Source organism: Nanorana parkeri, unplaced genomic scaffold, assembly GCF_000935625.1.
Source record: "Nanorana parkeri isolate BGI_ZX_2015 unplaced genomic scaffold, ASM93562v1 scaffold1052, whole genome shotgun sequence".
Lineage (NCBI taxonomy): Eukaryota > Metazoa > Chordata > Amphibia > Anura > Dicroglossidae > Nanorana > Nanorana parkeri.
In genome coordinates this window covers 340040-352431 of record NW_017307320.1, presented here as the reverse complement: position 1 = coordinate 352431, position 12392 = coordinate 340040, and the positions used below count along the sequence as shown (strand labels likewise).

Genomic DNA, 12392 nt, shown 5'->3' with positions numbered 1-12392 from the left:
TGTCTTGCGATGGTTGTAAGGTACTTAAAAAAACGTACGATCTGCCTATGTTGCATAGGCAGATCGTACTTGCGATGATCGCAAGCCACGCCCCCTGAGGGGCGGGCTTCCGATGACCGCAATGCCGAACGGGCAGTGTGCGCTTGCGCACACCGGCCCGTGCGGCTGTTATCGTACGGACATGCCACAAACCCGCCGAACATCGTACGATGCTCGGCGGGTTTTCAAACATGTCCGTAAGTTTAAAGTCGTGCGACCTTACAGCAGTAGAGGTCGCACAGCTTCCACACACCTTACGTACATCGTACGATCGCGGGATTTCCCGCGATTATCGTACGATAATCGTAAGGTGTGTGGACACCCTAAGGGCGGGCTTCCGATGAGCGCAATGCCGAACGGGCAGTGTGCGCTTGCGCACACCGGCCCATGCGGCTGTTATCGTACGGACATGCCACAAACCCGCCGAACATCTTACGATGCTCGGCGGGTTTTCAAACATGTCCGTAAGTTTGAAGTCGTGCGACCTTACAGTAGTAGAGGTCGCACGGCTTCCACACACCTTACGAACATCGTACGATCGCGGGATTTCCCACGATAATCGTAAGGTGCGTGGGCACCCTCAGGGGGCGTGGCTTGCGATCATCGCAAGTACGATCTGCCTATGCAACATAGGCAGATCGTACGTTTTTTTAAGTACCTTACAACCATCGCAAGACAAAAGTCTTGCGATGGTTGTAAGGTGTGTGCCCAGCCTAAGAGTTCACAGGTCCAGGGGCAGCAGAATGCTTGCCAATCACCAGCCAACAAAACTGACACAGAAAGCCACAATTAGACAGGGCACCAGACACTACTGTATCATTACCAGACGTGTGGGAGTCTACAGTACTTTGGGAATTTGGGGGATTTTGAAGTGCAGTACTGCAGTATTAGTGCTGTAAATACGTCAGTGCAATCTAGTTGAGCAATCTGTCAACACAACCACTGATAGCATTCATTCTGTGATATGTGATGATGTGGTGTTGGGTGGAACTGTAAAGCAATACTTGGTATTAATATACTTAGAGGAGAGTGCATCAAAATTATAATATTAGAATTACATAATTCTATAACAAATATATTCGGAGGGTTAAGCCAAGCTTAAGCAGGGTACAAGTATAACGTTGGGATGACAATATTGATTTACTATTGATTTTTAAAAAGTAGCTGTGTAGGGTAGCAATACAACATTTATATATCGTACAAATGTTAGTTATTTAAAAACAATGCCACAATTCAATTTTTTAAGGAGGAAAAAGCTCAGTTTTCAAACTGTGTACATAGACGACGTGGTCACCCAAAAATAACCCTCATCTTCAGACACTTTGTGGTTGATTTACTATGGCCAGAGTCACAGCTTTTGCTTGATATGTGTTTTTTGAAGGTTTAGGAGATTCCAAAAGAGGCAATAGTATAGTGTACACAGGAAAAGACTCCAGACCATCATAAATTGATATTAGAGAGATCGGAAAACATCTTATGACTAGGTACATGTAGGCAAAAGACTTCTAATGTACATAGAAAAAGTCTTAAAAACTCTCAAGGAATCATGTAATAAAAAATTATCATAAAGATATTTTGTTAACTTTTTACAGCATCATTGATGTTTCAAGGTCAATATTATAGTCAAGATTGTGTTTAAGGTAGGCCCCCTAATATTCACGCCTTGTATAGAATCGTTCGTTGTAATTGCTCTGGCTAAATGTTCTGTGGCCAATATATACAGATGCTGGGAAAGGGGGAATACCTGGCGTGATGCATAATGTATTTGCATTTGAATACACATTACTGTGTTTATAGCAACAACTCCTGATCAGAGCTGATGATGAAGAGATGACATCTCTTAATGAACTGCAGACATGGACACCTTCAGAGCTACCTCACGATAAGCGTGCAGTCGGATCCAGAATGGGATTGACATAAGGAGTAGTTGTTGAGTGGCGGGTGTTACAATGCACATTACTATTTTATAGCAACAACTACTGCACTATGCAATTTCGGTCACTAGATGGCAGTGTTTATAAGTTCTGTTATCTGTGGTGTATACTCTATGGCTTCCTTCTAGAGATTCCTTCAGATCTTTCAAATTAATCGGTTCATTTTGAACGGTTCATTCAAAAGAGCCAATTCATGAATTGAATCATCGGTTCACTTGCTGAGTGAGCTTGACAAGCAAGTGAACCGAAGCTCAGGAGCTGTCTGACTCTTCATAAAAGATCCGAATCAGAAGACTCTGATTCAGAGAAGGGGGGCAGCTCCTGGGGATCGTTCTAGTGATCAGTGCCTTGGCTCAGAGAAGTCACAAGTTTGGTTTTATGTCAGACCAGCCATTCTATTAGATCACCCAATGTCGTCACGTCCGGTGACGCGCGATCAGGTGTGACAGTAAAATGCGTGTTACTGCACATACGCTCCGCATTCTGATGAGCTGATGTCATCACACTGCTAGCGGTCAGATTCCCTAGTCTCTAGTGTTTAGAGCGCAATAACGATTGGATTTACTACCGCGCCTACGGTACTAAAATCGTATTGTTATTACCACCCATGCGCTGTAAAGACTATGGAGAAATCTGACCGCTAGCAATGTTCGCTGTGACATCAGCTCATCAGAATGCAGAGCACATGCGCAGTAACACGCTTTTTACTGTCAGTTGATCGAGCGTCACCAGAAGTGACGACATTGGCTGATGTGATAGAATGGCTGGTGTGACATAAAACCAAACTTGATGTTATAGTTTTGCTGGGAAGGTCAGGAATTAACAGTGGTGTGTTCCCATTGGGGAGGTTTTGTATGAGAGTTTACATGCTGCAGTGTTGCCCATATATGAGATTTCTCTTTTCCTCCTGTCCTGTATGATCCGGTTGTATGAACGGGACAGGAACAGGAATAGTTGATACAGGCACTAAGCATTCCTCAGTTTATCCAAGCCTAAAAAAAAGTTATATTTGGGGGTTTTCATAATAGCAGTAGATATGTGATACCTTCTAGCTGCCATAGACAGGAGCTATAGCTTTAAAATCGTCAGAGTTCCTAAGAAATAAAGGAGACTTGCTGGCAATTCAACCCATCACTGTACATACAAAACCAGAATACTAAAAGACAACCTAACATGAGATCTACTGGCAGGATCAACAGGTGATGACAATATTTTACATGTGGGAATTGAGCAAAAACAAAGCCTGCTTTGTTTTCTTTTTTATAAAATCTTTATTTATTTCAAGATTTTTAAAATTTCGTTAAACATAACCGGAAAGATGTGCCCAGGTGGACTCGCAGGTCCGGGCACGACAAGAAAAAGAAAAAGCAAATAACACATAAACATGACATCGGCAAACACTGAGCATTTAGGGTGCAGGTTAACCAGGGGATCCCTACCATTGTCCATGGAACCTATATGAATGGGGGGGGTATCCTCTCACGGAGACCCCAGTGTGAAGGAGTAGGTCGGGATCACCTCCCAGATTGTGAGTGTGTCCACGTGGACCTAAAGGTGGGTTAGGTAGGAGAGGACCGGACTATCTCTCAGGGGAAGCCTGCTTTGTTAAAGTAGAACTAAAACCAAAACTTTTTTTGTGTGTTTTGAACAGAGTAAGGGAGGTTATAACCCGTCAGCCTTTTTTTTTTGTCATCTGTGTCTGATTTAGGTTATTTTGTAACCAAAGCCCTTTGTCCCTCTTTCTGGTCTGATGCACAGATATCTATGAAAATGTAGATATATTTAACTATCAGTAGTGTTATTCTGCACTAAAACCTCCTACCTATCGCTTAATTATCTCATTTGCTATTTTGAAAAACCAGTAAAGGTGGAAAGCGCCAATTTTGGGTAAAACCAATTATTTTTGCCATATAAATTCTTAATGTTCTGCATAACTGGGGGGGTATGGGTTCCTGCCTATAGCACGGGAGACATTTATCCATAGGCCTGCACAGTTCGGTTTAGAAATGTGCCTACAATCCACAAGGAATAAACTACTGCCACTTGTTCCTATAATATGACACAGCAAATATATTACCGGTAACAGATGTTATAAAAGTGCCCTTGCACGAGGCAGATAGGAAAACAAAAATAAGTATGGCACATTGTTATAATATTCAGGGAGATTCTGGCATTAAACGTAATATGACATCTGAGAAGGCCATGTGGTTAGGTACAAGATACTAGTAAAAAGTATTCAGGGGTTTTTTGTGTACTATAGGACATCAGTAATGGCCGGTATCAGCTGGGTGGTGTGGAATTTGAACACTTAAGCCCTTATCTTCCCCAGCTCTGCCCAGCCATCTTTGGTCCTCTGCCTCAGACATGTAGCTATTTTAGCTGGAGTTCAGATAAAGAGTAGTATAAAAAGTGGGGGGTCTGCCAGCTGAAGGACAGAAGCGTCGGGAAGACAACAGAGATGGTAAGTAAGCAATGTGTGCTATGTATAAATGAGTTTTAAAGGAATGGATGGTGACCAGACAATTTATTGGTGATTAGTGTTAAAAAAAGCACTGTGACATCTTCTACTAGCTGATGTTGCACAGTAAAGTTGATTAAGTGGAAATTGGCATGGTTCCCCCTTATCGGTCTGAGAGATTGTACATCATGCTGGAGGATTTCTGAGAATTATATTGGGGACTTTCATCGTGCCCAAAAATATCATCACATGTTATTCCCAGGTATGGATCTTCTAGGACAAGACAAGGGGGTACATAATAGTATAACACTACAAATGTCAGCAATGGCAGAAACACAATGGAATGCATTCAATTCTTCATCTCCCTTGAGTAGGTAATTATGACATGGGATAAGTATACAGGTGGAGATTGTCACTGGCTGCCTTTCCACTCCACAGGGAGGTATTCCTGGGAGCAGCGCTCCCACAGCAGTATGATGGTTCAGAGTAGCAGGGAACAAATTGATGGGAACTCAAGTTTAAGAATCAATGTAAGGTATATAAGGAACTTTTTTTTTTAACTTAAATAGAACAGCAAGCAAATGTTGTGACCCTTTGCGGACATTTTATAAGATCATGATGCTCATTCCCAAATGCAGAAACAAAACAGAATGTATGCAATCATTCAGCTTCCTGGAGTAGTTAATTATGAAATGAGAATGGTACACAGAGGGCCGGATTTACTCTCTCTGCTGCCCCAATGCCAGGTTCCTCAATGTGCCCCCCTGTATGCAGGCTGCATACAAGTGATCTCGGCGACTTCGCCGAGATCAATTGTACAAAACAAGTGGCGGCTTCCCTGCTCTACATTTAGCCTTGCTTGCCCAAAGCAGGGGTAAATATAGAAAATAACTATCTGGCCGGCGCCCCCTGGAACTGCATGTCCCGGGGATCAAGAGATAGGAATTCCACGCCCCTGCTGCCCCTCTACTCCCTGCTGCCCCGAGGCCGTGCCTCGGTTGGCCTTGTGGGAAATGCGGCCCTGCGTACACAAATAAAGATCGCCTTTGGCTGTCTTACCAGTCCACAAGGTGGAGAACTCTAACAACAATATTATGGTCCAGAGTAGCAGGAAACAACAACTGATAGCAAAACAAGGTAAAGAATCGATGGCTACAATGTAATGTATGTATGTAAGTAACTTATATTGTACAGCAAACAAATGCTGTGACCCTTTGTGGTCCCTTTATAAGATGATACGGCTTATTCCCAAATTCTTTTTTTGAGCTCCTCATTCTACCCCTACATTGCCCAACTGTTGCTGGCAAGAGTAGCATATGGCCTGTAAATCCCAAAGAGCCGCATTCTGATGCCATATCTCCAACAAAAACAACTTTATTGACTCCAACAAGATACCGCTCAGTACCTCTCAAGGTCTGCTCCACTGTAAAATGTTCCACTACCAACAGGCTTAATTGTAGAATAGGATATGGCTGGCAGCCGCATAATAATTGAAACCAATTTCTAATGTCTTTCTATAAAAGCTATAAAAGTGTGCCCAGGTGCTGGCTGAATTGGAGTAAGTACAGTGGTAATGTATATAGAGTACAGTTGTATATGTATATATTGGTGGATTGGTGATAAAGCTTCAGTGGAGACACCAATTTCCCCTGAGAACTCTCACAGGATTGACTTGCCCTTCCTAGGGGTAGATTTCCTCTCACTTTCTGTTGTCTCAAGGACAGGAAGTGAGATTAAATCTTTCTAATGAGGATACAGACAGCAGTTAAAACCTCACAGTGACCCAGAAGAAGAGGTGGGCACCCCTCGTCTGCAGATCTAACAAGAGCCAACCTCCTGTAATGTATGTACAGTACTACGAGCCAGACCCAAAAAGGCGGACACTCCTTGTCGGCACGAGCGTAGTAGCATTACAACTACCTCTGCAGTACAGTAATAGCCTCCATTTGTAAGTAGGAGTCGTATGTAAGTCAGGTGTTTGTAACTCAGGACTGCCTATATTGGCAACTTGCAACCCTTATAAATATAGTCTATATAGTCTCTTTGTGCCCTGGCCAAAAAATAATAGCCAAAAACATGTGAACAAACTTATAAGTATGGACTGAATGTTGGGTAAACCCACAGTATACAAATAACCTCCATCTTGGTGGGGTAGATATCACACTACAAAGTAAGAGGCCATATAGTATAATGTAACACAAGATTGATGTATATTCCAGTGTATGATTATTGGAGATTGTCTCTCCAATAGATGGAACCTTAGATCAAAGGCGTACTGTAATCAGCAATGAACTAATATATACTTCATATGTGATCGCTTATTTGTATGTCTTTGTCTGCCCAATAAAATCTATCATTATAAAATATTTCTGCTTTGGATTTTCTTACATTTTCATTCACGCGCTATCCAGGCCAGCAGAAAAGCAGTGACCCGTGGTAAAGCCGCAGCAAAACGTGCCCAACGAGGTTCTTCCAATGTCTTCTCAATGTTTGAGCAATCACAGATCCAAGAATTTAAAGAGGTGAGAAAATGACACCGTATATGTTAGCCCTTTTAGTATAATGCTGCTTCCATCCTCAAAGATATGACCATCTTGTTAAATGCAATCTGGAAGGCCCACCTACTCTGCGCTAGTACAAGGCAATGAGCTAGATAAGCTCAATGTTCTTCCATGCAAAGGCTTGGACAGCCTAAGTCCTCGTGCACACACCTGGGTGTTTGCAGCCCGTATTTCTCAGCACGGAAAACCTCTGCACAAGCCTGTCAAGTATGAACTTCTTATTAGGAAGATCAGCGCGATGTGATCCTTTTTTCATATTTCTAATTGCGCTGATGTGCCCAAAATAAAAGGTTTTCTCAGCGCGACGCTGTGCTGAGCCGTGAACGGGGACTATAGAAATTAGGGATGCACAGATACCAAGTACAAGTACATGTACCGATACTTTTCGAGCTCCAAGACTAGACTAGAGAAAAATTCAAAAGTTAGCAGACAGCTGTCATTTGTAAGGAGCACACGGAGCTCCCGGGATTTGTACATCTCTGTTTTAATGTATGATTTTGTTTTCATAAATATATATATAAGTGATGCACCGATACCAGTTTTGCGAGTACGAGTACTGGTACTTGTCCAAGTACTTACAAGTACGAGTACTGATACATTTTTGTTTATTGTTATGTGACAGTTTTTCGAAAACAATTTCGACTAATGATTTCAGGACAGTGGTGGAGAGCCAGAGCCAGGTCCCAGCTGCAACCGCTGCAAAGCTGGTAGTTCTCATGAAAACGCCAAGTATCGGCATTGGTATTGGTACTTGGCATACGGTGCATCCCTAATAGAAATCAATGTGATTTCTTGTGCGGAACTTTCCCGTGCTGAAAAAATACGAGCTACAAACGCCCTGGTGTGAAAAAATTAAAGTGACACTAAACTAACAAAAATGTATCTTATTTGTTGATCACTCGGCTGTAGATCCTCAGATCATCTCCGAGTAGTAGCCACTGCTCCAAACTCAACTACAATCTCAATACAAATCAGTAAACTAAACATGAGATTGTAGTTCATCACAGATGCGAGCTTGGAGCGGTGACTACTTTACAACACACACAGGGACCATGGGGACCAAAAGTAGTCACCCTCCAGAAGGAAGGACAGTGTCCGCACCAATTCAGAGATGATTTGAGGATCTACAGCCGAGTGATACACAAAGAAGATAAATTTTTATTAATAATTAAGGTAATTGAACTCATTTTTAAGAATGAACTCCTGAGTGTAGTGTCACTTTAAGTGGAATACAAGGAAGTATTTTGAAGCCAAGGTTGTTTGAGGTGTTACATTATTTCTGAGCCATCCTCCAATATAATAGTTTATGTGGTACTTGTGACCTACAAGCAGTACAGGGACCTATTTCTTTGTGACACTAATTCCAGGCTTTCTCATTATGTCTAGGCCTTCAGTTGCATAGACCAAAACCGTGACGGCATAATAAGCAAGTCTGACCTTAAAGAGACTTATATGCAGCTGGGTGAGTTTCTGCAATTGTGAGAGCTGCATAAATTATTGGCTATAATAAACTAATTAAGTGATCAAAAATCTACAGATATAGCTTGCAGCGATCTACACACTAAACCTCTCTTCCATCTGTCGTGTAGAACTGTTATCATATTTCCTAAGATAGCATAAAATAGTTTAAAATTGAACTCCGGTGTTCTATTGAAAGTTCCAACTCATCAAAATCTCCAACTACCTCACTTCCGGTGCTCAGAAAGACAGGAGCTCTGTACAGTTGCGGTGCACATGCGTGCATAGCGTTTTAGAATACTACCTGCTGAATATTGTTAAAATGCAGCTGTAAAGAACTCCGTCATTCTTTGTGTTTTGCAGTCTAACGCCGTCTGGTCGACATCTCCAACAGTGAGGTAGTGAGGTAGTTGGAGATTTCGACGAGTTGGAGCTTTCGATAGAACACCGGCCTTCCCTTCAGTCTTTGTATAGGTTTCTCTCCTGGACTGACATTGATTTCTCTGATTTCACTGTACACTGTGAGTGTGCAATAGAAGCTGAAGTCAGATAGAGCCAATCTCATTTATTGGCTGGAACATGTTCAGCCTAATCGAGCCCTTTTCTCCCCAGTCTGACTGTCCCTGGCATGCCCCTTTTATTCATTGGATTTCAGTTCTTTCAGTAATTTAGGTTCAGCATCACATGTCGACATTACCTAGGGGGTTCTGCCCCCCCCTCCCCCCCACCAGCCATGAGCTGCCTGCATTTCATAGGGAAGCATTAAGACTCATCAATTACAAAGTTGAGTCTAAAATAAGTTTGATGGGGGGCTGAGGTGCAACCAGGGAAGAATGAACATCTTTTATCTTTTGGTAAACCATTTTATTGGGGTAACTTGCCCTCACCCCATTCACTGCCTAATGGAGAGTGGAACGTTAGTGATGTTGACTATTCTACCACTGTATCCATATTTCATACTCATCTCAATCTCTCTCTTTCTATCTCCCTTTCTCTCTCCCTCTTTCTTTCTCTCTCTCTCTCTCTCAGGAAAGATGACTGTGAATGAGGATGAGTTGGATGAAATGCTGAAGGAAGGAAAAGGACCCATCAACTTTACTGTATTTCTGACTTTATTTGGAGAGAAGCTCAATGGTGAGCCAAGATGATCACCTACAAAAAAAATCAATTCTTTGCAAGGTTTACTCCTTTTAATCATTCTAATGGTAACTCTACACTTTACAATCTGACTGTACAATCTTTGTACAATCAACTTTGGAGTTACCAAAACTATGTAAAATGAGGACCTAGCAAAACTATGCAATTACTTTGTATCTAATCAGTCAGGCGCTGGCACGACATGGGGAATGGTTGGGTGGAGGATCCACTAAATGGCGAATGGTGGATCCACCACATGGTGGTGGATCTAAAAGAGATTGTACAGATTGTAACGTGCGCGGTGAGGTTAAGGCTGGGTTCACACCTAGGCGTATTGCATATGCGCGTTTGTCGCGCGTTTTTACCGCATAAAAAAAAACGCGTGACAAATGCACGTTTCCCAGGGCTACTTGGCTGTATCCCAATGGAAACGCCCGACCAAAACGCCCCAAAGAAGTACATGTACTTCTTTGGGCGTAGGGCGGTTTCCCGCGCGTTCGTACTCGCGGAAAAACGCCCAGATGGGAACCATGCACATTGAAAATAATGGCATTTCCCTGTTTGAGCGTTTTTCCGCGAGTACGAACGCGCGGAAAAACGCCCAGGTGGGAACTGGGCCTAACAGTACCAGTCCTATTACAAATAATAAGACAAAGGGACCGTTAAACTGCCATATATGGAGCAAATTACAGCCAGTCCTTGAACTGGTCAACATTTGCTCCAGGGGTGGCCCTGTTGGCAGCTTCCTGCCCAACATCCTTTGATATGAAAATTGAAGAAGCCGGGTCGGCTGAACAGTGACTGCAGCCAATGAGCTTCAGTGACTGTTCACACATTCTGATAGCTATGACACTGGCTGTCAGAATACAATGGCCTTAAACTAGAATTTTAAAAATAAGCTCAGCATTGGTAGACACCATACTTTTCTTATGACAGAGTCGCTTTCTTTGTCATTTAGCAACTCACAACATTACTGTAAGCGAAACCAAATGCTAGCACAACATAACTTCTTCACAGCTTAGTGGACAGAGCTAAAGGATACAGAAGGAATGACTTCTATAGTCCCACAGGCAATGCTTGATACCACTCTACTAGTAAACAACAAACCTCTGATAATATACAAATTATGACTACCCCATCCCTTTCCCCAATGCAGAATACATTTGCTTATGAAGTATAGGTATATATTTACTATCTATGTATCTACTCAAAATGTAAAGCTGACTTAAACATTGGTTTCCTAGGAACGGACCCAGAAGACTCTATACTCGGTGCGTTCAAACTTCTAGACCCCAATGGAACTGGAAACATCCATAAGGATGAGTAAGTGAATTCTACACTGTTAACGTCAATGAAGTAAAATTATTCCATAGAACTCTCATCTCAGTCTCATCTGTACATCAGTCACATTGACTGCCGAGGCTAGGTCCATAGGAGTGAAAACTTAAAGTGACACTAAACTCAGGAGTTAAATCTTGAAAATACATCCAAGTACCTTAAATATTAACAAAAATTTATCTTATTTGTGTATCACTCGGCTGGAGATCCTCAAATCATCTCTGAATTGGTGCTGACACTGTCCTTCCTTCTGGAGGGTGGCTACTTTGTTCCCCATGGTCCCTGTGTGTGTTGTAAAGTAGCCACCGCTCCAAGCTCACTCCCATGATGGACTACAATCTCATGTTTAGTTTATTAATTTATATTGAGATTGTAGTCCATCCCGGGAGTGAGCTTGGAGCGGTGACTACTTAACAACACACACACGGGAACCATGGGGATCAAAAGTAGCCCCCCTCAAGAAGGAAGGACAGTGTCAGCACCAATTCAGAGATTATTTGGGGATCTACAGCCGAGTGATACACAAATAAGATACATTTTTGTTAATATTTAAGGTACTTGAATGTATTTTTTAAGATTTAACCCCTGAGTTTAGAGTCACCATAATTTAACAAGTTCCTGTCAAGTAAAACTTTGGTTGACCCAATATGGATGTAACTCCAAGTAGACTGTCCACTAGTGTAATCTACAACCCGTAAGATTCAGTTAAGATGAAACTTGCAGAAATATAACAGCAGGGAAATGAAATCTTATTGATCACATACATTATTCTAGAAATGAATTTTGAACGCACAATGCACACCATCTCTCCTCTTGGTATTGAACAAGCCCACAGGAGAGGGTAATGCTCTGCTAGTCCTGCCGGTAGGGTGTCTGAATTTCTATCTCTAAATGTTTTATGAACATCATCATGATTAAACATTCCTCCTTTTTTCAGGTTTAAACACTTCCTGATGACACAAGCGGATAAGTTTACAGCAGATGAGGTCAGTTATTTCTACTACATTCAATTGAAACAAATCTTCTACTGGCTGCAACAATGTATCCTATGTAATTAATATGCCATGGGAACTGCACTTCTAATGAGACTACAACTCTTATGATGCTTTTAACAAATATGGCAATGTGTAATTAGTGCCCCACTATTTAAATTATGGATGGCCCATCATCGGAACCCTCCCAATTCTCACAATACTCTTGCATATTCAACAAACATACAACATAACCTTAAAATAATGTTTTTAAAAAGAACATTATTTAGGCCAGTCTTTCTTAACCTGGGTGCCTCTGGCTTCCTCAGGGGTGCTTCAAAATGTTCACACAGCTTCACGCCATGGAACAGACGGGCCGGCCACCAGCACCATAGAATCTAATGATGCTAATCCAGGGGGTGGGATCCTATCATAAAAGAGTGGAAGTTCTCCTTCATCCAGGCCTTCTCTTCCTCCCACCCTCTGCCATACTGCA

The 12392-nt window shown here is 42.1% G+C and overlaps 1 protein-coding gene across 1 annotated transcript in view; it reads left to right on the top strand.

The window, feature by feature from the left end:
* The first annotated feature begins 4424 nt into the window (after positions 1-4424).
* The window catches only part of MYL7 (myosin light chain 7), a 9148-nt gene continuing 1180 nt past the window's right edge, over positions 4425-12392 (top strand). Inside the window, exons 1-6 of the mRNA XM_018567459.1 lie at positions 4425-4434; positions 6843-6953; positions 8379-8454; positions 9480-9584; positions 10832-10910; positions 11863-11911. Of these exons, the coding sequence (XP_018422961.1) occupies positions 4432-4434; positions 6843-6953; positions 8379-8454; positions 9480-9584; positions 10832-10910; positions 11863-11911 (423 nt within the window). The 5' untranslated portion in view covers positions 4425-4431. The remainder of the gene's footprint in view (positions 4435-6842; positions 6954-8378; positions 8455-9479; positions 9585-10831; positions 10911-11862; positions 11912-12392) is intronic.